At 50.2% G+C, this 22,761-nt stretch overlaps 1 protein-coding gene across 3 annotated transcripts in view; it reads right to left on the minus strand.

The window, feature by feature from the left end:
- The window catches only part of LOC102109602 (rho GTPase-activating protein 7-like), a 46,064-nt gene extending 37,033 nt beyond the window's left edge, over positions 1–9,031 (minus strand). For 2 of the 3 annotated variants that reach the window (XM_088063446.1, XM_088063447.1), the window contains exon 1: positions 8,933–9,002. In XM_088063446.1, coding sequence (XP_087919572.1) covers positions 8,933–8,939 — 7 coding nt within the window. In that variant the 5' untranslated portion in view covers positions 8,940–9,002. Of the gene's footprint in view, positions 1–8,932 lie in introns of all 3 variants that reach the window. The other variant, XM_014253135.2, reaches the window with a different exon arrangement.
- Between the last annotated feature and the right edge of the window lie 13,730 nt (positions 9,032–22,761).

The following is a 22,761-nucleotide window of genomic DNA, read 5'->3' on the forward strand; positions in this document are numbered from 1 at the left end:
AAATTACACATCACACTATTTCAGTGTTGTTTCACAAGGCAAGGAGCATGAAGCACTTTACAGATTCCAAGACCTGACTTGCACAGCAGAGCTCCTGTGTACAGGTGTGCTGACATTACCTGCAACTCTTGTTGCAGTTTAACTTCTTTGCACTGCAGGTAGAGAGGAACAGCAGGTGGGGAGCAAATCCTGCTGCTGCTGTCACTGCAGCCTCCTCCTGTCCCCAGTCCATGGCTGGGCTGGGGTGACAAGCAGACAGACTCTGCTGTCCTCAGTCACTCTGGTACGTGTTTCCTCAACAAATCACCTCTGTTTGCACTGTAAAAAGGAACTGCTGAGTGTGAACCAGAGCTGAAGTTCAGCCCTGTTCTGCCAGTGCTGTCCAGACTGGGGTCATTGCAGGGAAGATTATTCCTGAAGGGTGGGGCTGTAAAGAACATTTTTAGGAAAGGGTTATTTTTGTGTGTTTATTCTCAAAATGGTCCCAGGGTAAATCCATACTGGCTGTTTTTCCAAGTCTCATTTACTCTTAATCAACATTCACAGAAAACTGAGGCAAAAGTTCTTAAAATATTCAGAAAGCAGTTTTGCTTCTTCACCATGCTATTTCACAGCCATCTTCCAGCAAAGGTAAAGGGAAAACCACAGTTGTTCCTTATACAAACATGCCCAAGAGAAAACTCTCAGAACCTTGTACCCTCAGAGGCAAGGGTCAACCCTGCTGACAGGATAAGCTCTGCCCACACTTCTCCTTTGGCTGCTCATTTTTCCAGCAGACCTCTCTGCAAACAGGCACCACTCCTGGATCCCATAGCCCACCCCTGCCCTGCACAGAACAAGGAAGAAAGCAGCACCCCACAGCCCCTCCAAACTGTGCCCCAGCAGCCAGGGGTAGCTGTAACTGCTCAGCTCCAGGTTGAGAAGACCTGTCTCAGCTTTCAAGAACACATTTGAATGCACAGCAGCTTTCACTTTGAGGTGTCCTCCCTCTCCAGCACAGCAGACATTAAATATGTGCATATTTAATGCTCTGCCAGCTCTGCAGCCATCAGGTTGGATCAGCAAGGGGAACTCGCCTGAGTAATTCAGGTGTCTGTGGAATGTCAGAGCCTGCAGGTACAGCTAGGGTGACATTTTCAGAGGTATCTACGTTTCTTAGACTCTTCAAGCTCCATTGAAACTTGCTTGAGGTGAATTTGAATGGAGCATAGGCCCCCAGATCTCTTTTGTATTTTAGGTTAGCTTCTATCCTTTAAATTTTGCAATAAATAACAAGTAGACACTGCTTGGAAAGCTGGGAGCAGAGGAGGAGTTTGGATAGCATGATCATAAATGAGAAAAATTCTCTTGAATATTGAAAGTATATTTAATGTGGTGCTCAAGGTCACACAGCAAATCAATGGACAAAACTGAACCAAAGCCCTGAGGGCACATTACTTGCAATCACATGCAGGAGCAATTGAGTAATTGCAAAGACTTAGAAGCAGCACTACATCAACTTCACATATGGCTAGAAAGGGGCCTGGGGACATTCAGTGATTTGCTGGAGGGGAGAGAGGGCCAAGAGCAGGGCTGACATTAGATTTGAGCAGCTAATATCACACAAGTAACCTGGCATGGGGAAGCCTGCTATTTATAGTCCACAAAAATTCTGATTTTAGTTCCTTAGTTTTCAGTATATCCACTGCTGGAGACATGAGGAGTCCTCCACTTGAAGGCCACATCTTGCTGACTGTTGGCACTGTGTTGAGAGACCCTGAGGTGAGAGGCACGCAGTGACTCAGCTCTGGCACCTGGCATGACACTGCTGGCTAGCTGTGTCCCACTGAGAACCTTCCCCTTGGTGCTGAGCTTCCCCACGAGCTGCTGGCCCAGCAGCATCTTTACCAGCCCTACCTGGCAACCACTTGCCTCTCATTTCAGCTGTCAAAATTATATTTATGCTAGCACAGTATTTCCTGTTTCCTAATTTGGATGGTTCCCTCAGTCATTTTTCCACTAAAATGCTCAAGCATTTTTTGAAAACATCTAAACAGGAAGAGACCTGACCTCTCCTCCCTGAACATCTTGTGCTCCCTGCTCCTGGCAGCAGCAGATCACTCCTGTGCCAGCTGCTGTGGCGACTCCAGGACAAGCTGAGGGTGGATCCCATACCTTGGGGTGCACATGGGCTCTGCTTGTGTGCACTCATGGGTTGCCTTGAAAGGCTCAGCAGTCTTGGGATCCCAGGCAAGTCTTTCTTGTTCACACCCTGCTTTCTGAGCCCCCAGCCCAGCTCACTGCCTTTCCTGAGTGTGCAGATGGATCCCAGGTTCTGGTCAGCTGGTCATCCCCAAAAGGGGAAATGCCCATTGGTTCAAATGGTTTGATGTTGAGCTAGATGCTTCAGGCAGCAGATACCAGGCAGCTCCTCTGCTGGGCACTGTCCTTGGGAACAGAATGGCTTGAGGGGTTTTCCCACCTGGAGACCTGTAGGCTGTGGGACATCCATCATCACTGCACCTCACCTGGGAAAGTGCAGCCCCAGGGGCAGAGCCATCCCAATCCCTGCCTCAATTGCTTCCACAAAGGCCCCAGGGAGGAATCTCTCTTTCCCTGAGCTGTACAAACTCTGCATCCCAGGATTCAGTCTGTGCTTGCGCTCCCTTGCTGTTGGGATGCTGGATGCAGCAGGTGCATCCAGCCCAGCCCCACTGCAGGACCCACGGACACTTTTGGGGTGATGGGAGGAGGGCCTGAGGTCACTGCCCACTGCCAGGCTCCAGCTCCTCTCCTTGGGAGAGCAGTGCTACCCTCAACAGACATGACACACTTGGGGTTTAGGCAGACAAACTCCCTGCAGATGACTGATGTTGAGTTGGGCAGAAGCAGTGAGGAGGTGCTTTCCTTACTGCTGACAGCACAGAGTTCCCTGGCACCGGCACATCCCAGCTCTGGGGCACTGCACTCAGCCATGGGGAGCACAGCAAGAGTCTGTGCTGCATTCCCAGCCAACAGGGCAGTGGGATAAATGGGAAAAAGTTGGTTCTGCCTTCAGGAGGTGGAGAAGCTAAAGCACTTCATTTCCTGGAGTATCCACATAGCCCCAGGGAAGGAGAGAAGCGGTGCCAAAGCCTCTGTCAAACCCTCTGGCTGTGGGACAGAGAGGGAACTACCCTGCAGCCCCACTGCTAGTGAGCCCCACTTCCCCAGAGCTGGGCTCACAGCCATGCTGCCCTGGGCTCTCCTGGCAGAGGTTTAGTGGCCAGGCTCCAGATCCAGCTCTTTGGCTAGTGCAAATCAAGAGCTGACACACCCGAGGGTGATAGGACAGAAAAAGAGTGAAAAAACCCAGCAAGTGAAAAGAAACTTGACGCCCTGCATGTGTCTGTGCCCACAGATTGCTCCTGCAGAGCTCTTGGGCAGCTGCCTCCCAGCACGTCCTTATCTGCACTCTCCTCCAGAAGCCCTCAGTGCCTGGAAATCACATTCAATACATGCAGTGGGACATATTTAACATACTATTGTGGGGGCTTGCAGCAGTTAAGTCATGCTGCAGAATTAATCTGAGATTGGTGATAACTGCAGAAAATTAGATTTATGTTAATTTTTTTAATGTTGGGTTTTTTTCTCAAAGAGTTGCTGTTCCAAGTCCCAGCTCTACCCTACAGCAGTGAATCTGTAGTGCCACCCTCCTATGCCACAGAAAGGAGCACTTTGGAGTGTCTTTGGGGCTTGGGAAGGTGGCCTCACCTGGCACTGGCTGCTTGGAGCAGGAGCCAGGTTGTGGCCATGTTTTCATGGAATGCTGTGAGGCTACACCACTGCCCCAGAGCTGGAACTGGGCTCCAGCCTCCCAGCACAGCAAATCCTTCTTCTCCCTGCTCTGCTCAAGCACCTTCTGCCGTGTGGGCTGCTGCAGGGGGATATGAATGAGGAAAGAGCAGCACATGGAGTATTTTGGGAGACTCCTGATACTAAGGCACAGTCACTAACTGTGGCTAAGTAAGATTTATAGATATTCTGGACTGGTGCCAAGGAAGGGGGGAAAGGCAGTCCCAGACAAAGGAAAGCAATAATGTGTCATTGGTCAGGAAGATTCATGTGGTGAAAATGAATAGCAGCGAGTGGCTTGCAGTGAAAGCCCATCCATCTTGTCTGGCAGGGAGCACACGCTGCTGGGTGCCTGGGCAGCACGGTGTGTGACAGCCAGGTCACGAGCTGCTATGTACATCTCTCCAGGTTCAGGGGTACAGCAGGGGCTCCCCTCTGCACACACAGAGCACAGCCCTGCTTCCCCCACTCACTGCACATCTGTGCCCACCAACATCCCTCCAAGGAGCAGCAGGGGAGCTGCTCTCCAGGCTGGGCCAGCATCAGCACCAGGGCACAATATCCCTGCTCAGGCTGAGCAGAGCCGGGTCTCAAGATCAGAGAGAACAAAAGGAAAGCATCCCACTGTACATCCCTGGCTGTGTCGTTTGTTTAGTCTTAGACTGGGAAAGCTATGCTTGATTTTGGTGGCAAATGAAAGCCACAGAGTGATGCCATCATTAACTCAAGTGCTGCACTTCAGCCAAGAGCTGCCTGGGTGCAGTGGGTGGGGTGGCCTCATAATCTGGGTCTGGGTCTGTACACAAACCACTTCAAAAAGGAGGCTTCAAATGCTGTCATTGCTTTAGTTACTCAGCAAATGCTTCACACTTATATACTCCTAGTCTTTTAATAATATACCAGGTTTTTACACAGCTGTAACAAGTTCAGAAGATGACTTGCCTATCCCATCACCAGCCTGCCCAAAGCTGACCATGTGCATATTCCACCCCTGCTCAGCACAATGCTCAATGGAAAAACACCCACAATTAATGCTCCCTCTGCTACCGAGCTGACTAAAGATTCAGCTTGGATGGGAGAGGAAGTGCAGGGTCCAGCATGGCTTCCTGTGTGCCTATAAATATCTACTGGGATGGTTTAGGCAGAGGTCAGCCCCAGGCAGCTGCACGAGTGCCGGCCTCCTGTGCCTCGCACTGCTGGAGTGGCAAAACTCGTCCCCCCATGGAGCAAGAGCTTTGGGACACAGACAGGGAGCTCCTGCTGCATCACCTGATGTTAATCAGAGTTTGACATTTGCTGCAGTGGGAGTAGGGCCACTGGATACCTGCCAGGGCAGGGTCCCATCAGGGTGACCCCCGTGGGCTGGCACCATGTGAGCCTCTCTAGTCACCTGTTGGTCTCTCAGACTTGGCTGAGTGGCAAATGAAAGCCAGAAATGTTTTCAAAACGCTCTAGAAGACAAGAACAGACAGAAAGATGCTATTTGTGTGCTTTGGTCCAGCAAAGGGACTTCAGGGAGCAGTTTTGCTCTGCCCAGAGTGGGTTGGTTGGGGGTCCTCAGCACAAGCAGCACTCCTGGTTCCCACAAACCCAAGCACACTGTGACATCTAGTGGCAAGTTACCCCAGAGCCCAGGGAAAGCTGTGTCTGACAGGCCTTTCCCACAGCTCCTGGACAGCCAGCCCAGACAGGTTTGCTTTGTCACACACTCTTGAGGTGCCTCTGTGCACCTAAACCTGTATTCAGGTGTAGCAGAGAGTGTTGCATGCAGGTGTGAGCAGGTGTGAGACTGTGTATGACAGCTCGTGGCTCAGGCCGAGGTGTGCAGGTGACAGGGACTGTATTTGGTGTGCAGCTTGGGCCATATGTGACATGGCTGTCAACCAGTGTCCCCCAGCAGTGACCAGTGCTGGTACTTGGCCAGCTCAGGTGGCCTTGCCAACATTTCCCAGAAGCGAGGGGCACAAAGATCAGAGAGGTGGAGCAGCAGACAGGGAACCCCATACCCTTCCTGCTCATTCACCTCCATCTCTTCCCCATCCTTCAGCAAGGTTTATTTAATATTTCACCCTTTTTTTCAGACTCTGATTTCATGCACCACCATCAGTGACATATTCCTTATTAGCTGAATAATGATACAGAAATTAAATCAACAGGCTTTTACTAACAAGTAGAAAGGCCCCATCATGCACGTCTGGGCAGCATGAGTCAGGGATGTCATCTGATTACTGGGCTGCTTTGTGAAAGAAGGGACAAACAGATACCAAATATGGGGAATAAAACTGAGAAAAAAGGTCACATTTCAAGAAGATCCTCATTCCTGTGTGAGAGTTCAGAACTGGGCAGGAAAGTGGGAAGCTGCTGTGCAGCACATGAGCACCAGCCTCTTCACACAAGCACCCTCTGTGCACCCACCACAGACCTGCCCCACACAAACTCCCTGCTCCTGGAGGACGATGGAAACAGCAGCAAAGTCTGCGGTGTCAGAGCCCTGGGAAGCTAAAAGCAGGGTGGGCAGCACCAATCCTGCTTCAGGAGCTTCAGGTCTCTGAAGAGGGCTGAGACCCATGAGTGGTGCCCAGGCTCCAGTGCCAGAGGTTGTCAGGCACCACAGTAAAACCTCCCAAGCCACCAGCAGGGCCTCTCCTTTGTATCTGCCTTTCATAAAGCTTTGTTCGATGCACAAAACGGATTCTATATGATTTATTCGCCAGAGAAGCCAAGTTCCCTTCCCACACAAGCATTCCTTCCAACAGCTCCAGGTCCTGCCTTTTCCCAGGAGCACTGAGGGAAGCAGGATGAGGTGGAGGAGGGATGGGAACAGCAGGCAGTGTGTGTGCTCAGCCCCCTGCTGCACAAGGCTTGCTGGACCAGTTTTTGGCAGGTGTCAGAAATTTTGGAAAGACAGATTTTTGGCAGGTGTCAGATAATGTTAACCCTGGAAGTGTGAACCCTGGAGATGGTAAACTTCAGAAGCTGAAACAACAAATTTATACCAAGAAGAACAACAATCCACACAAAAACACTTCAAGAAACACCTCCCCATTTCTTAATAGCTCTCTAAAGTCAGGGCAAGTGCTGGGGAGAGGGGGGTGACAGTGCTGACCCCAGCACCCCAGCTGACCCTCTGCAGCCCCCCAGCAGCATCCTCAGCACTGCTCAGCCCCTGTGGGTACTGCTGGGACCTGGCTGGCCCTGCTGCCCACCTCAGCAGCCACCTGGGCTTCATGCCTGGTGTTCCTACTGGCTCTGCCAGCAGCTGCCACCAGGGAATGAGCCCACAGAGAGCAGGTGGATGGTGGCTTCTCCTTGCCCAGCGCTCCCGTGGCACAGCAGTCATGGCAAAGGAGGGTTCTTCCCTGTGGCTTGGCCCTTCCTGACCTCCAGCCAGCGCCCCTCACTTCCCACAGTGGTCATTGCATCAGCACTCCAGGGCTGAATGCTCTTACAGTGAATACCTGGCAACACAACCCGCTCCTGTCTCATGACTCTTAGCTTATGTCAACAATTTATTCATTTCCAAAACACATGTAATTTTCTACCTTAAAAAGCACACCTCTACTACTGCCTGGGAGACCTGTGTGTATCAACAGATGGATGTTCAGCCCTAGCCTGAAATGCAGCAAACTAATTGTGTTTCTCCCCAGTTCTCGTGCTCGGCACATTGCCAGGGTGACGCAGGGCAATGAGAAATAAATTGACTCGAAACTTGGCTAGAGAGCATCAGCAAACAGAGGGTTGAAAACTCAGCTTGATTTATTTTATAGAGAGGCAAAGGACAAGAAATGCAGTACTATTCCCAGCTGTGGTCCTGGCAAACAGTCCTCCAAGGTCCGTGTGAGAGTGGAGCTGCTGGTGAGGCTGGGCAGCCACAGCCCCAGGGACTGTCTGACAGGGGAGTGCCATTGGGAAGGGACATGGCACTAATCCCCTTTCTGAAAACATTCTGCAACCCTTGCCTCTCCTGCCCAGAGAATACAAAGTGTTTTACATGAAGCAATAAAATAAAGGCCACCTTCTGACACACAGACGCGTAATAGCCTCCTACAGAGCTGTCAGAGTTGCTATAGGATTTTTTTGGCATTACAAAGTAAGCCTTTAGCAAAGGCAGGAGCTGGGGCTGGCCCAGTTGATGGCCAGAGAAATGCCAGGACTGGTCCAGCATGGGGCACCAGTTCCTGCTGTTGGGGAGCTTCAGCCTGGGTGGAGAGATCTGGGAAAAGCAGCAATGAGACAAGAGAGGAACCGAGGCATTGAGCCAGCTGAGACAGGAACCACCCTGGGGTACATGGGGAAGATGTGGGAGCACAGCTGAGCATGGAGGCCTGGAGCAGCAGCACTGTTCCTCTCAGCCCCTGCTTGTGCTGGGTGACAGCCACATATTGCTGCAGGCTCAGACACCTGCCCCAAAGGTCCCCTCTCTCTGCCTTTCCTCCCAGAAAACAGATCGAAAACAGAAATTTTGCTATTGCATTTCAGGAAAAATGAATTATTGCTCAGGGTGACCTCCTCTGATGCTGGAGGCCTCATGGAGGATATGCTGTCCCCGAGAGTGTCTCTGCTGCTGCTGTTTTCCCAGCTCTGCCACCCCACTTGGTCCCTATGGGAAAGCTCACGCAGCAGGGATGAGACTCCCGAGGGAGCACTGAGCGTCCTGGTGCTCCCTGGGGAGCAGCAGGGCTGGAGCTAGTGAGGTGGCAGCAGGATGGGTGGCTGCTCCCCTCGAGAGGACAAATCTTTGCCAGGCAGGGACATTCTGCCACTGCCTCTCTCCAGGGACAGCTGCACTGCACCACTGAATGCCCACCATGGGACTTGCAGATGCTCAAATGCTAGATCTCAAAATTCCTACTAACTAAATTTTTTCTTCTAAATCTAAACAAAATATATCACAGAAAAACTTTCTGTTTTCTGATGGGCTTTTTTTTTTTTTTTCCTTTGGGTTCATTTTTCTGATAAATGAGCCCAAATAGGAGCAGCACATCCTGGGAACAGTCAGACCCACACCACTCTCGAGTTCATGCCTTGTTTTCTGGCTAATTGCATTATAGTTTGATTGCTGGTTTAAAAACCTCAAAGAAATAGAGTAAGCAAGGAAAGAAAACAAACATCCTCCTACCTTCCATGGGGAGAGGCAACTGCAGAGGGTCACTGTCCTGTGCAGAAGTTACTCCTGTGTCCCTTCAAGCGAGCAAGTCCTGCCCGGGGCAACTGAACTCCAACCCCATCTGCTCGGCTTTAAGCAGGACGGCTGAGATCCCACCCAGGACGGGGTGGAGAATCCTCCCTGGGAAAGAGCAGCTCTGTCACAGCTCCTTCCAGCCGCTCTGCGCATCCCGGCAGGGCTCTTGACACGCCGCTTCCTTTCTCTCCCCCTCGGAATTCAACTCTCCGACTGCCATCTCTCACCAGCATCTGCAGCTGAGCCTGCCACAGGGACTGTGCCTGGCAGTGCCAAAGGCGTGGGTGGCATGGGTCCCACCAAGGAATACTGGCAGGATCAATACGGGATACACACCGTTTAAATCTGTTGTGGGATGGAGAGGAATGGAGCACACAGAGGTACTCGAAGCACTACAGTTACATCAATGAGAAATCCTCGAGGAACTGGAGCACGGCCCAGCAGAGTGAGCTCAGTGCAAAGGACACTGCTGAGTGCTACAGTGTGGACACCACCCTGACACCGCTCCAGTTCTGCCAGAGGCGATGGGAAAAACATGTTCAATCCAGCGCTTTTGCACCAGAAGTCTTTTAGTCTGAAATTCTTTTGTGCAGCAAAGGTTATTTTCTTTAAAACAAAGTCTCTATGGAATTCATTCTGTCTGGAGAAGAGGCAGCTGACCATGGTTTGAATTTCCCTCTCAGTGAACATCCCTGGGCCCTGCCACACCAGGCAGGGGGTGCATGGAAGGCAGCAGCATTTCATGCCTGCTCACCCAACTGCTGCGTGGCTTGGAGATCCCCTGGGTTGTGGGCAGTAGAGGATGGCAGTGGTGTGTTTGGGCTGTAAGGTGTTTATTGCCCATCACATGCATTGATTCAGCTCTGGGTGAATTCTCTCTTTGTCTGTGACTGAACTGCCCAGCAGCAGGCAGCTCCCGCAGCCCAGCCCTGGCTCCCACTGCCACAGCTCGCACAGGGGACACTTACATTGGCATTGCAGTGGAGAGATGGAGATGGAGAAAGCAGATAGGGTACAACAGCAGAGAGACAGCTGTCACTGACAGCAGTGCTGAGCCCTGGTCTGTATTTGCAGCATTCACAGCACACAGAGGATGCCTGACAGGGCACTGGTGCTCTTTGTAGGTTCACTCTGTGCCTCACACCAGCTAACAAGGTTAAGCATTAATGAAGCAAAATATAAAAATATTCCAGGTGTTAATGCCTATGACACATATGACTCAAACTAAAATTTCCTACCACTGATGATGTTTCTGGTTGGAACTGGCTTCTGTGTGACTGGAGGGGGACATTCAGATTCATGTCCTGGTCACTCTGACCAGAGTGTGGTTAAAATAGTCACATCCCTTAACGGGGTACATGGGTGTGGTGAGAACAGAAATCAGCTTTTGATGCCTTCTGAAATAGGATGTGTGGAGGAATAGGCTTTTCTGACTTCCTTTCCCAGAGGATATGGAGACACAAGCCCCACGCAGGGGACCCTCAGCACAGGGGCCCAGCACACGGTGTCACCTCAGCTGACCGGCGTGGCAGTGCCGGGAGAAGCCAGGGCTCTGCAGGACACTGCAGACACATCACAATACCTAGCACGGAAATTGAGTAGAAAAGACAAAAATTCCTCTTCAAAAGAGGAGCACAAAGCCCTGGAGCGTCGCAAGTCGCATGCCACACACTTGCACACCATGAGGAGTACTGTGAGGAGAGCTGGCAGCGCGGGCTCAGCGGGCAGGGCAGCAGGACCGCTGTGGCTGCTGTGCTGTCTCCTGCAGGCAGCCCCAGGAACCATCCCGTGCCTCCGTGTGACGCCCTCTCCCCCGAGGCCGCCTGACCCCGGCTTCCTTCCCAGCCTCTCTGAACTCCCGGGCCCTCAGAGGAGCAGCACCACGGTATTTTTAGCCTGTTTACAAAGCCGGAGCAGTACATTTGTGTGCAGCTTGCAGCGAGGGAGCACAAGCCATGCAGGCCGCGGGGCAGCTGGCGGAGGGGGGTGGCCAGGGCAAAGGATGGCTTCAGAGGTAGAAAGAGAAGCAGAAGGAGCGCCAGGAAAACATTACCATTTTGCCTTTCCTTTAATAAGCATTTGATAAATTTTCTTTAATAAAAATTTAGTAAATTTTAAAGCCCTTCTTCTGGTGCTCCTTCAAGTGCTGAGAGTTTCAGCACCCACCCAAGTGGCAAGCCAGTGCAGAAGCCCTACAGGCTCCTGCTGCTCCCCTCTGTCATTGTTGGACACCATGTGGCCAGAAGGAATCACAGGGATCCACCAGCTGGATCTATTATGCAGTCTCCAGTGGAAGCATTATCCACTGTACCAATTTCTTTCCTGAATTGTGGTGTTTGAGCTGAGGACAGCAGTCCAGGAGCAATGGCATCAATTGTTATCAAAAAAGTAGCCAACCTTTGCCAGCTCCTCCAGGAAGTCTCTTGAGGTTGGTGCACACAAATGCATCAGCATTTGGGTGTCCTGTCACCTCACAGAATCTGGGGCAAACTGAGAAGCAGCTGTATTACAGCTCCTGAACCTGGTGCAGGGTGGCAGATACCACCCTCAGCTCTGTCCCTTCTGCTTATAAACCTATGTCCATGCTTCTTTCTCACAGCCCAGCTCAAAAGGCTCCCTGATGGTGCTGAGCCTTCTTCACACCATTTGGAGTGAAGAGCTGCAATTTGAGTTCTGGCTGTTGTTTTGCAGAAGAAAGACACATCCACCTGGCAGAACTGGTGTCATTGAGCTCCTCAGTAATACCCATGCCTGACCAACACATCCTGTGCCAACATGTGATGAATGTTTCCAGTGTTTCCCCGCTGTTTCCAGTGCATTGTAGTGCTGGTCTGGTGGGATGGCTCCACAGATGCAGCAGTGGCTGGGTTTGGTGCTGCTCTTCAGCCCAGCACAAAAGCCCAGAGGCATGACCAGCACACTCAAATTAAATCTAGGATTTTCAAAGTGGTTTGTGGACCTTGGAGGCACAAAAATCATAGATCTTGTACACAAAAGCAATTCCCAATGTCCTGTTCCCCCGCTGAAAGTCCCCAGTTAATCTGACAGCCTGTTTGCTCCATCCCGGTTGTGAACTGAAAGACAGCCTCAGCCCAAAGGGTAACTTGGCTCTTGCTTTGACAGAACAACAGGGATGTTTACAATAACAATCCAGCCCCTTGGCACCTCTGAAAGGTCTGCTTATAACAAGTGGGCTCAGGGAAAAGAGAAATACCTTTACTCATTTTGAACTCTCTCTCAGGGATGCGGACAGGGACACCCATCTGGCCAGAATCAAAATGCTACTACAAAACCTCCTGTCTCTGTGAGATGAACACAAGCCCCAGGAGGAAAGGTCTATGCACAGCCCACTGAGCTGCTTGAAAGAAAAAGAATCTAGAAAGCCATTTTCAGTAACTGGAGCTGTTATTACTCCTGCCCTGGGATGCTGCCAGATCCCTGCTGGGCACCGTGTGCCTGAGAGGAGGAACAGCTCAGGCCCTGTGCCCAGTGCTCACCATGGGGTCCCTGCACAGCCCCACACCTGCCACGCCCCTGCCCATCACCATCCTCACACAGCCCCAGGGTCTGCTCTGCCCACCTCTGCACATGCTAATGCACAGCTGGAGAGCTCGAGGTACAAGGCTTGGGGAAAGGTGGCTGGACACAGAGAAAGATTATTTCTGACACCCTAGAAAGGCTTCCTGAAAAACCATGCAGGTTCAAGTTCACAAGTTTCTGTAAGCACCGAAAATGAAGGTTTAGAAGTGACTCAGGTCATTTTTCAGCACTGTGGCTGTTGGGCACTGCATGGCTGACTGACAGTCATGTTTTAAAGTGTCTACAAAACTCCAGCTAAACAAAAAATATAACATTTAATTCTATATAAATCTGAGTATTTCCAGCTCTACATACAAATCATCAGCTCAAAACACCCACATGGTCCCACCAGTGAAAAAGCAGCCTGGGAAAAAGCAGCTCTGTGGTGCAACAGAAAATGCAGCAGCATTAAAGGAGCGCCAAAAAAAGTAAAGGTATTTTCCTTCCTTGATCAAGGACGTAGCCCCGATGCTTGAATCACACCAGTGTGGGATTACAGCTGCCCTTGGACTGACCTGCAAGGCGTTTTTCCCTGGCTGTTCTCCAGAAGCTGTCCCAGGCCCAGCTGGTGGAGCCCCCGGGGTGGTCGCTGAGGCATCTCCTGAGGTGGGGCCTCCCCCACGCCGCCATCCTCATCCTCACCACACCCCAACCCTCGCACAGGAGCCACAGGCCAGGACCAAAGCTAATCCATTCTCTCAGCTCCTGCCTCTTAAGCTGGACTGGAAAAGCTTCTGCCCAGGAGAAGCCTGCAGATAACTGTTGAGCATGGCTCTGGCAGGAGCAGGAAGAGGAGCCTGGGCAGCAGCCCCCAGCAGGGTCCCAGCACAGAGCACAGCCCAGCCAGGCTTGGCTCCCACCTCCTGTAAACACAGCTGTTCCTCCGACAGGGAGGATAAATAAGGAGCGAGGCCACGCACATCCCGGGAGCTCTGCACCTCTGCATTCCCAACCCCTGCGTCAAATGTCTGCACACAGCTCTTAATTGGACAGGCTGGGTTTGCCAGGGTTTGGGATTTTAATTCTGATTCATCTGGAATGGAGCAGCTTGGTCTAGAAGCAAAATAGGATATTTCTCCCGTGTTAGGGGATTTACCTGAGTGATGGTTTTGTGCAGAGACCATTCTGTTTGAAAAGTACTTGGCTTAAACATTCTCCAAAGAAACTCCAAAGGCACTCCTTTCCTGTGGTGTCCACTCTCTGAGCAGCAACAGGGATATAAAAAACCCTCTGCCACTTTACCTGTTCAGTTACATGCCTGGAAATAGTGCCCACACAAGTATGTTCTTCCAAGCACATGCAACCAATTAAATTTAGGTTTCCTCCCCATCTGGGATGTGAGAATGAAACATTTTTACAGTGGAAGTGTGTATGTACAAAAAGTAAGTATGTGACTCCTAGCTCAGCCCTGGTGAAGATCCTTGGCAAAATCAGTCCTGGAAAAGAAATTGATTGGGAGGTGACTTGAATGGCAGGTTACTTGGTGTTACGTGTCACGTATCAACCACTTCTAGAGCTGGCAGCAGGTTTGGGTCAGTATCTCACTGACCTGGAATGAGTCCCAGTGGTGTTTTCTGAGGGAAGTTCAGCACACAGGACACTTCCCAAGCTGCTCCAGCACACACATCACTGCCACACAGCTGTCACTGCCACACTCATGTTCCTGACACACTCCCCACTTCCTCAGCTGGGACATCACCAGACCCCACAGCAGCATGGATGCTCCTCACCAAGCACATCCCGCCTCCAGGAGAGGCCTGAGAGCAGCCTGGGAGTCCCTAAAGCTGATTCTTTATATTGTTTCTGATGCTGCAAGCCTGCATCCTGATTAGGACAACTGAGTTAATGTTTCCCAGAGGAAGGAAACCCAAGATTGACAGGCACAGTGGCTGCTCTGAGCTGTGAGCTGCAGCACTGAGCATACCCTCCTCAGAGTCCAGGACCCCTCCTCAGAGACCTGCAGAGCACACCTGATAGCTCTCAGCCACACATAATGCGTTTGATACAATTGACATGCAGGACTGGTTTTTTTCTTTAACACCTGAAGTTAGTATCAAGATGAGGAGAAAGCATTAAGGATATGCTTCCACTATAAAAAGTTCTTGGGGTTTGGACAAATGCAATCCCCAGCTATCACTGCAGGAGTATCCAGGCCATGAAAGCAGCCATTCCCCACACCTCCTTAACTTGTCCCCAGAGAAATGCTCAGGGCAGGAAGCTTGTCCTGCACAGGGTGACATATCCATGGCCACATCCAGGATACATCACAGGGGATTGCACTTCCACATTAAGGATGAGACTTAACGTGACAAAGGCATTTAGGTTTGAAAAAATTACATAAATGGCCACCTGAACACCAATGGCAGACACGGGTGTGGAAGAGGCTGTTTTCCACCTCAGTGCCCAGTGAGCCTCATGGGAGGACATAGGCACAAGCTGAACCCTATAAGGGCAAAGCAGAGCTCCTTGCAGGGCCATGGCAGGTGGAGACATCTCACAGCCTTTGGACATGGCTGCTGCTCAAGGGAAGGGAAAAGTGCCATGAGAAGCTGGGACTGAGACAACAAAATAACAATATTATGCTCATTTCGGTTCATTTTGGGGCACTAAATGCTTATTCCCTTCAGTGTCACCTCCCACTGTAGTTATGCTAACAAAACCCAGAGCATTTGGATTCTAAAAGCGGTGAAATGTGTTTTGTACCTCCTGCAGAGCTCTGCTGCGAGCCTGATCCCAGGGAAGTGTAGTTACCCTTCTGCTGATGAGAAAAGGTCGTGTGAGTTTGAAGAGAGCAGGAAGGAGCCACCAGAGGCACAGTGGCCATGGCTGAGCTGCCTCCTCCACAGCAGCTTTTCTGGAGCCTGTGCTCTTCCCTGTGCTGGGGCAGGGCTGGGCATTGGGCACGTGCTACTGCCTGTCCCACACACATCTGCTGTGAACAGCTGGCACCTTCCATGTGGGGACAGCAAGAGCAGGATGAGCTTCAGGTCTGGTGCCTCTCAGAGCACAAATTTGTCCTGCTTCATTTCACTTTTAACTTGATGAGCCCAGTGAGTCTGTGGCTATCACCCACTATTTCATGGAGCAATCGCAGCTGTAAAGAAGAAAATCTGTTTCATAAGGCCAAAAAAAATCAAGAATGAACAGTCAGGCTGTTCATAGAAAGGAGTTAAAGTACCTCCTGTTGTTTCCCAGACATGGGCCTTAAAAATGAGGCGTGCTAAAAATAAAGCTGTGCTAGGAAAAAGCAGCAAAGAGCTCCACATTCCTAGAAGCTTCTCACACTCACATCTCCGCCTTGGGACTCCTGTGAGGCCCGAAACATTTCCCGAAACATCAGGCCATTTCAAGATGAAGCAAACATCCTCCCTCAGCAGATACGTTTCAGTAATGTTAGAATTTTTAATTATCCAGAATGGTAAAACAACATACTTGGAAAAAAAAAAATAAAGCTAGCAACTAGTCATTAGGGTTCCTGCAAAAATAATCTAAATATGTCCATAGCATTAAAGGCCATGATACAACTGTTTTTATACACAATTTAGCATTTCCCTTGTGGAGAACTCAAGTGTTTGGGCATCTGGATTTCATCTGCACCTGAAGAGGCAGTGGGTGTGATGTTTTAACTGCTGGCTGCAGTGTGTTTGGATACTGCCACTCTCTCTCAGGAAGATTTAAAGGAGCGTATGATCATGTGCATACTGTTAAAAAAAGATAAAGAACAACCTTAACAGCTAAGGTTGAACTCGAGTCGTTCTTTTACCCAAAAAGACAACTTTATTAGCCAGCATAGAGGAGTATTTATTCCGAGTAAAATAAAAAATGGATGGTTTGAAGATAAGCAGCTTATCAGTGAGCCAAAGGCCTCTGGCAGCACTCACAGCACGCTGTTTGAGCAAGCCCAGGGGTGTCCTGTGCTTCTGCCATGGCAGGGCTGGGCATCAGAACGTGCTGAAAGTCTTGAGGAAAAGGCATTTCTGATTTTTCTTTACACGCAGAATTTGGCCATTTCAGCTGCTAGAAACCAATATGAGAGATTTCCTTCCCCTCTAGTCTAGCAGCTAAAGCTGTCATTTCCTAGGAGAGACCAAGGGAGAGGTTTCCCTGGCAGAGGGAGGCTGTGACTCAGTCAGATATCCCCTGTTAATGTCCACTCTCAGAGCACAGAGCAAACCTGCTGTCTGCTGTCCAAAACACCAATGACAACCCTACAGTGGTAAAAGCAGCCCATGTCTCTCAGCTCCAGCCACATTCCTCTGTTGCAAATAGCAACACGGAGGTCGCTTCTTCCCTACTCCAAAGGAGTTTTCAACCAAGATTTTAGGGTTATTGATGCAAGGACAAGCAGCACTGTGTGACTGCAGACAGGTACATCGGCAGTCATTTTCTTGGGCAAGTCCTCTGTCCCTTGAGAGGGACCAGCCCCACACTGCCTCACAGGGACTGCCACCTCCCATCCTTGGGGCAGGCTCTGGTGGTGGGACAGGGCTGGGGGGCTGCACCCACCTGACTGCTCCATGTGCCCTGCTTCCCAAAAGCACAAGGCAGCACACGGGCTGTCCTGTGTGCCAGAGCAGAGGGGCTGCAGGCAGCAGCAGAGAGGCTGTGGGAGCTGTGGTACCTTACACAGAGGCCTGTGCTTCTGCCATGGCAGGGCAGACACAGGCAGTGCTCCCACACAGACCACCATTCCCCTTGCTTCCCAAGCTAACACAGCCTTCTTGGCAAGGGTGAGAGACCTGCAGGGTCAGGGAGTGAGAACCAAGGTACCGAGGGCTGCGCTCACAACCCTCCCAGTTTGGTGCCTGCACAGGGAGGAGCTCCCAGCAGGAACCTGCTTTAGCTGTGCCCTAAGGAACACACAGCCTGGGGCAGCAGCTGCTGGAAAAACGGAGCACTGAACAGGCCCAGGCCTGATAAAATGAGGACTGGGCTCAGCCTGTCTGTGTGAGAAGACTTTGCCAAGGCTCATCACCCTGCCCCAGGACAAGCTCCCACAGCTGCCGGGAGCAAGCGCTCAGCTGCTCCTGTACCACTTCTTCCTTCACTCAGGAAAGTTTACATTACATATTACATTCCAGGAACACGCAGAACCTGGAAATTGCGCAGCTATTTGTAGTTTATGCAAAAAAAAGAGTGTCATTTAATACCTCTAAAACTTGTGGAAATCGATGGTGATCCTATAATGGAACACTCTGGAGCCAAGGTACTCATTTATGGACACCTGATTGCTCATCAATTCTGATTTTTAAATCAGCTTGTTAAACTGTGGATTAAGGCTTTAATCACCCTTAAGCTATGGATTTCCTTTTAAATGATAACTGCCACATAGCCTTGGTTATTTAAGATTTTGCTCTTCCATAATTGTTCTCTGGAACATATGAAACTTCCACACCAGGAGAACAGCAGACAGCCTTCCAATAAGGCTGGGAGCCTGTGCCAGCACAGGGATTTTCATGCTATTTTAAGCATTTACAAGTTGTCTCAAGCCTTAAACGACAAAAACATCAAGTAGTGAGAGTGCACTGAACTCAATATTTTGCTGTTGAGGCAGCCTAGTGGGAACATGCTAGTGCAAACATTTGAATGTAAGCACCAGCTGGAGGCACTTCCTCCAGCTCTGCCACGAGGAGTTCCTGGGTGAGAACAGAAGCCCTGGCCGTGAGCAGGAGCTGCTGCCCTACAAGGAAAGGTATTAGCTCTGCTGAGGGAACGCAGGGCCACACCACTGACAGCAGCGGGGCTGAAGGTGGCAATAGACGACTGAAAAGGACCAGGGTTGGTGGGAACAATTTAGAGGCTTAAGGAAGATTGAAAACTTGTTTGAGCAAGTTGACTTCATCACGCTGCCGGGGGCAGGGTTTGTGGGGCGGGGAGGTGCGCGGGCTCGCCCGGCCCAGCGCGTCTCCCTCACACCCCGGCCGGCTCTCGAGAGCTTCAGCCGCACCTGGCACAGAGAATTCCGTGTGTGCGACAGAATCTCAGCCGGACCAGCTCAGGGGCACCCAGGGGTGTTTGGTCCCAGCAGCACCAGATGGCCCCACTAACACCTGTGTGCCAGCCCGGCCTGGGCTCGGGCACTGCCCGGCTCTGCCGGCGCCGTGCCGGGCGCTGAGAGCGGCCCTGGGGCCAGAGGGGCCAGCCCCGAGTTCCACAGCCCCGGCGAGCCCTGGCATCTGTGTCCTGCCCTAAAACACAGGGCTGCAGGCGCTCAGGCTTCGCTGGTTCCGGAGCAGCCGCAGCCAGGGATGATAAAGCGGGACAGAAGTGGTGTTCAGCAGCCCCACAGCAGCAGCTCTGCCCCTCAGGAACGGCTGGTGACACTCTGGGGAGAGGCTGTGCCCTGCAGAGCTGCGCCACGAAGGCGTGGGGGAGTGACCCGACAAAACCCCCCCAGCACCTTTTTAATAAAAAGGGGTTGCAAAATAATATTTTAAGAACGAAGGCATGTGTTCCGCTAATCTACACAAATATTATCCATAGCCAAATAGCAGGGTAGAGTCCAGAGCTGAAGGAGTGATTTTATTTTTAAAATAAGATGTGCTCAGTTTCCCATGAAATCCTCTGAAAGGAAAATATTGTGCAAAAAACCCCAACACACTTCAGTGTTCAGAGACTTAGAATGATGCATTTATAAGCATATACCAGGCTAAAAATTGGCAGCTCAAGAGGATCATGTCTCTGAAGATAGGGGATGAAGAGCCAAGCAGCACATTGTTAGAGTCTGAAAGAGATACTCCCTTTGAATAAAATACTGTTGTTGTAGGCGTGGGAGCTGGAGAGGATAGGACAGCAGTCTCGTATTTCTTCAGGGAACACAGGCATTTCAATGAAATCATGAATGATACTCTAAATGAGAATCATATTTCAAACAAACATGTAAGTGACAAGTGTTATTTCAACATGTCTAGTTTCGTATCTGTTGAAAGGGCTGTTAGGAAATCTCTCTAAAAATGCCTGAATATTTTTTTTTTACTCCAGCAACACTTGCCATCAGTGTGAGCTGCAGCAACTGGGAAGGAGGCTCCAAGTGTGATGTTTATTTTGTTGACACACTCTGACTTGGAGAAATATGTTCCGATAATTACAGTGACTAGAGACTAGTGATATTTTAATTAAATATTGTGAGGAGTGACCCCAAGCCTTGCTGTGCCATCAAATCTCATCATAACATGTTTTTTAGGTTAAACAGCATATCCTAGGCACAAGAGCCCATGAAGTGTGAAACCCAACTTTGCCTCTGACAAGCAGATGTGGTGTTGAAGGTAATCTCTGAGCCAGATCCACCTTCCAGGAGTTTCTTCTGGAGCTGTTTCCACTGAGGTTGTGCAGGGTTTGCTTTCAGCAGGAACATGAGCAGTAGCACAGGGCACTTGTGCCCACACGGCCTGCAGGGCTGCCCCAGACTGCCCCAAAAAGAAATCCAACATGTTGCTGGATCATGAGTGAGCAGGGATGTCTGCACCATCCCTATGGAGGTGGAAAAGGTTCCCCAGGGCCAGTGCAAGGTGCAGCCCCCCTGTGCCCTCAGCAGCACGGGGCTGCAGGCTGGGGGCACGCCTCAGACATGCCCCAACCCTCCATGTCCTTGGAAATGCTCCCAGATCAACCAGCTGGCCCACAGTACTGTCTAGGCTGGATAAAACTTAGCAAATACATTTGAAAATAACCTTAGAATGCTTCTGAGATAGGATCAGTTCTTCCATAGTTTCCACCTTTCAGCAAAGCCCATCTGGAACAAACCAGAGGTGCAGAATTCAGCATTAACTGACGGGTGATTTCTAAGGTGGTGATCAGAGCAAATTGGGGTGTCTGCTCCACGAGAGCCACAACAACCACTGCAAGTACAGACAAGGGACATGCCAGTTTTCAGGCAGAACTCTAGAACTGGGGTGACTCCTTTGCAAACACATTGCTTAGATTAACACAATCAAACTCCTGCTTATCAAGAAACTTGAGAATCTTTTCTGCACAAGATATTTAATAATTCTACCTGAAAGTTACAGGGACATTTGTAGAGGAGCTGGTGACTCAAAGGGACCTGGTGTGCTGCAGGGACCCCCACAAGCAGGACCTGCAGCTGACCCAGCCTGGAGTCAGTTTCAGAATTTCAGAATCACTCATTTGCAGGCCCATGTACCCAGTATTGGTCATCACCTGCAAAGGTAATGAAAACTCCAGAAGCAAAAGCAAGAAAACTCTAGGAGATGTGGGGGGATAATTAGGAGTCATGTATATTTGCTGGGCTGTAAACAGAAACAAAAAAATCAAAATAAAATCAAAAGCCCCCAGTTTTGATGTGAGAGTTTGCTTTTAAAAATGTGTTTTGGTCTAAGTTTAAATGTCTCTGATGGTCAGCACATGAAATTAGTAATGGAGATGATGGTAAGGAGATGCAGATTTGGAAAACGCTACCGAAGTGTAACAGTAATTTAGGTCTCACACAAAGCATCCTGAGTTTGGATCCTGTAGTGGATCACTGTATATTTTTAACACCTATGGTCAGATTTCTTCTAGCTGATGTGCTAGAGGCAACTAAATTAGAAATACACGTGCCTCTGGATAATCAAGTCCAACCACTGACCCAGGACTGCCAAGCCCATCCCCAAACCATGTCCCCAAGTGCCACATCTGTGTGATACATAACCCTATGGGGGGAGCATCCACTGTCATTGTCCTAGGCTGCAGGCAAGAGGGGGCTCCCACCCACTCAAATAGATCCTATGGGGTTAATCCTGGCTCTGAGGCAGAGCCTATGGAGCCCTGGGGGGGAAATGAGCAGTTACTTTCGTGTCAAGACTAATCTTGGGTTTTTTAGTTGTTACAGAGGAAATGGACACGGAGCTGAAGTGTAACCACAGCCAGTGAACTGTCACCAATCAGCCTAAAATAAATACCACATTAATGTCTGAGGCTGGAACATGCTGTGGAGTGTTTTGTAACCATATCTGTGAGCTCAGGGAGCCTCCTGCATACTGCAATATTTGCCTAAAGCTCCTCTCTTGGTCTGGCAGCAGAGCTGTTTGCATTGGCATCTCTGCCCCTCTTCAAGGTCCCAGTGTGAGGGAGAAAAGCAGCTGAAAATTGAGAACTTGAAATCACACCCCTCTTATGAGATCCCCAGAGGTCCCATTCTCACCCTTCACAGCAAAGAGCAGCAGTATTTGGTGTGAAAGATGCTTATAACATCTCTAACACATTCCTGGTGGGAACTGGAACTCATTTTTTACTGCCCTGTAGCAGGACTGAATATCTATTTGTCTGAAGGTTTTTCTCACTTTGTCCTTCTCTGTTGTCTATTTTCTGTGGTAGCAGAATCAAACCTTAGTCCTCAAAGGATATGAGAACTTCAGGACCAAAATATTTTCCTGTGTCATGCAGGTCTCAGTTTGAGCTAACAAACACCCCCAAAAATACCAGAAACAGCTGGGGTGTTTACCCAGAGGTAAATGGATTGAGAAAAGCTGAGAGAGAGCCCCCAACTGCCAGCAACACCTCATGCAAACAATGGCTACAGAGGCTGGAAAGGATCAGTTGATCCCGTCTATAAGTAAAATATCTCAGGCTCTTGGAATTCCTCACCTTTCCTGATGCTGCCTTAGCCTAAAACTGCACCTCTGGCCCTGCCTGTGGGTCACCCCACCAACAGCTCTGGGACAATGGACTTGGGAAAGGCAGGGGTGGAAAGCACGGGTTTCCAGAGGATGGTGAATGTCTTAAAAACTGGCTGCCATTAAATACCCCAGAAATGGCCAAACAAGAGATGAGTTTATCAGGTGCTGCACACTTGCACTTCCCCGGTATCAACTGACAAAGCATGCGGGGGCTTCCCTGTTGGTCTGTGTTTCCCCCTTACCCTTCCGTGCTGTGCTCCCAGGTGTGTGTGCACACCAGCAGCTCAGCAATGTCCCTCTCATGAAGGGTAAATCCTTCCCTGAAGTCCCTGCTTAACCAGGGGACAAAGGAGAAACAGCAGCTGGGTGGAAAGCAGGGAGGGAGGAGAGTCCAAAGCAGCAGCTCAGCATTGTGAGCATCCTGTGAGCACCTCTCCAAGGGGGACCCAAAAAGCGATGCCTTTTCCTCAGATTACTGCTCTAAACCCCTGTGCACCTAACAAGGGAATTTTCCCTGGGAAGTTTTATTTTCTGCTACCAAATGATATCAGTAACTCTCCAGGAACCAGATCA

This window comes from Pseudopodoces humilis, chromosome 17, assembly GCF_049639895.1.
Source record: "Pseudopodoces humilis isolate 2021_Gansu_Grassland_sample_001 chromosome 17, ASM4963989v1, whole genome shotgun sequence".
Lineage (NCBI taxonomy): Eukaryota > Metazoa > Chordata > Aves > Passeriformes > Paridae > Pseudopodoces > Pseudopodoces humilis.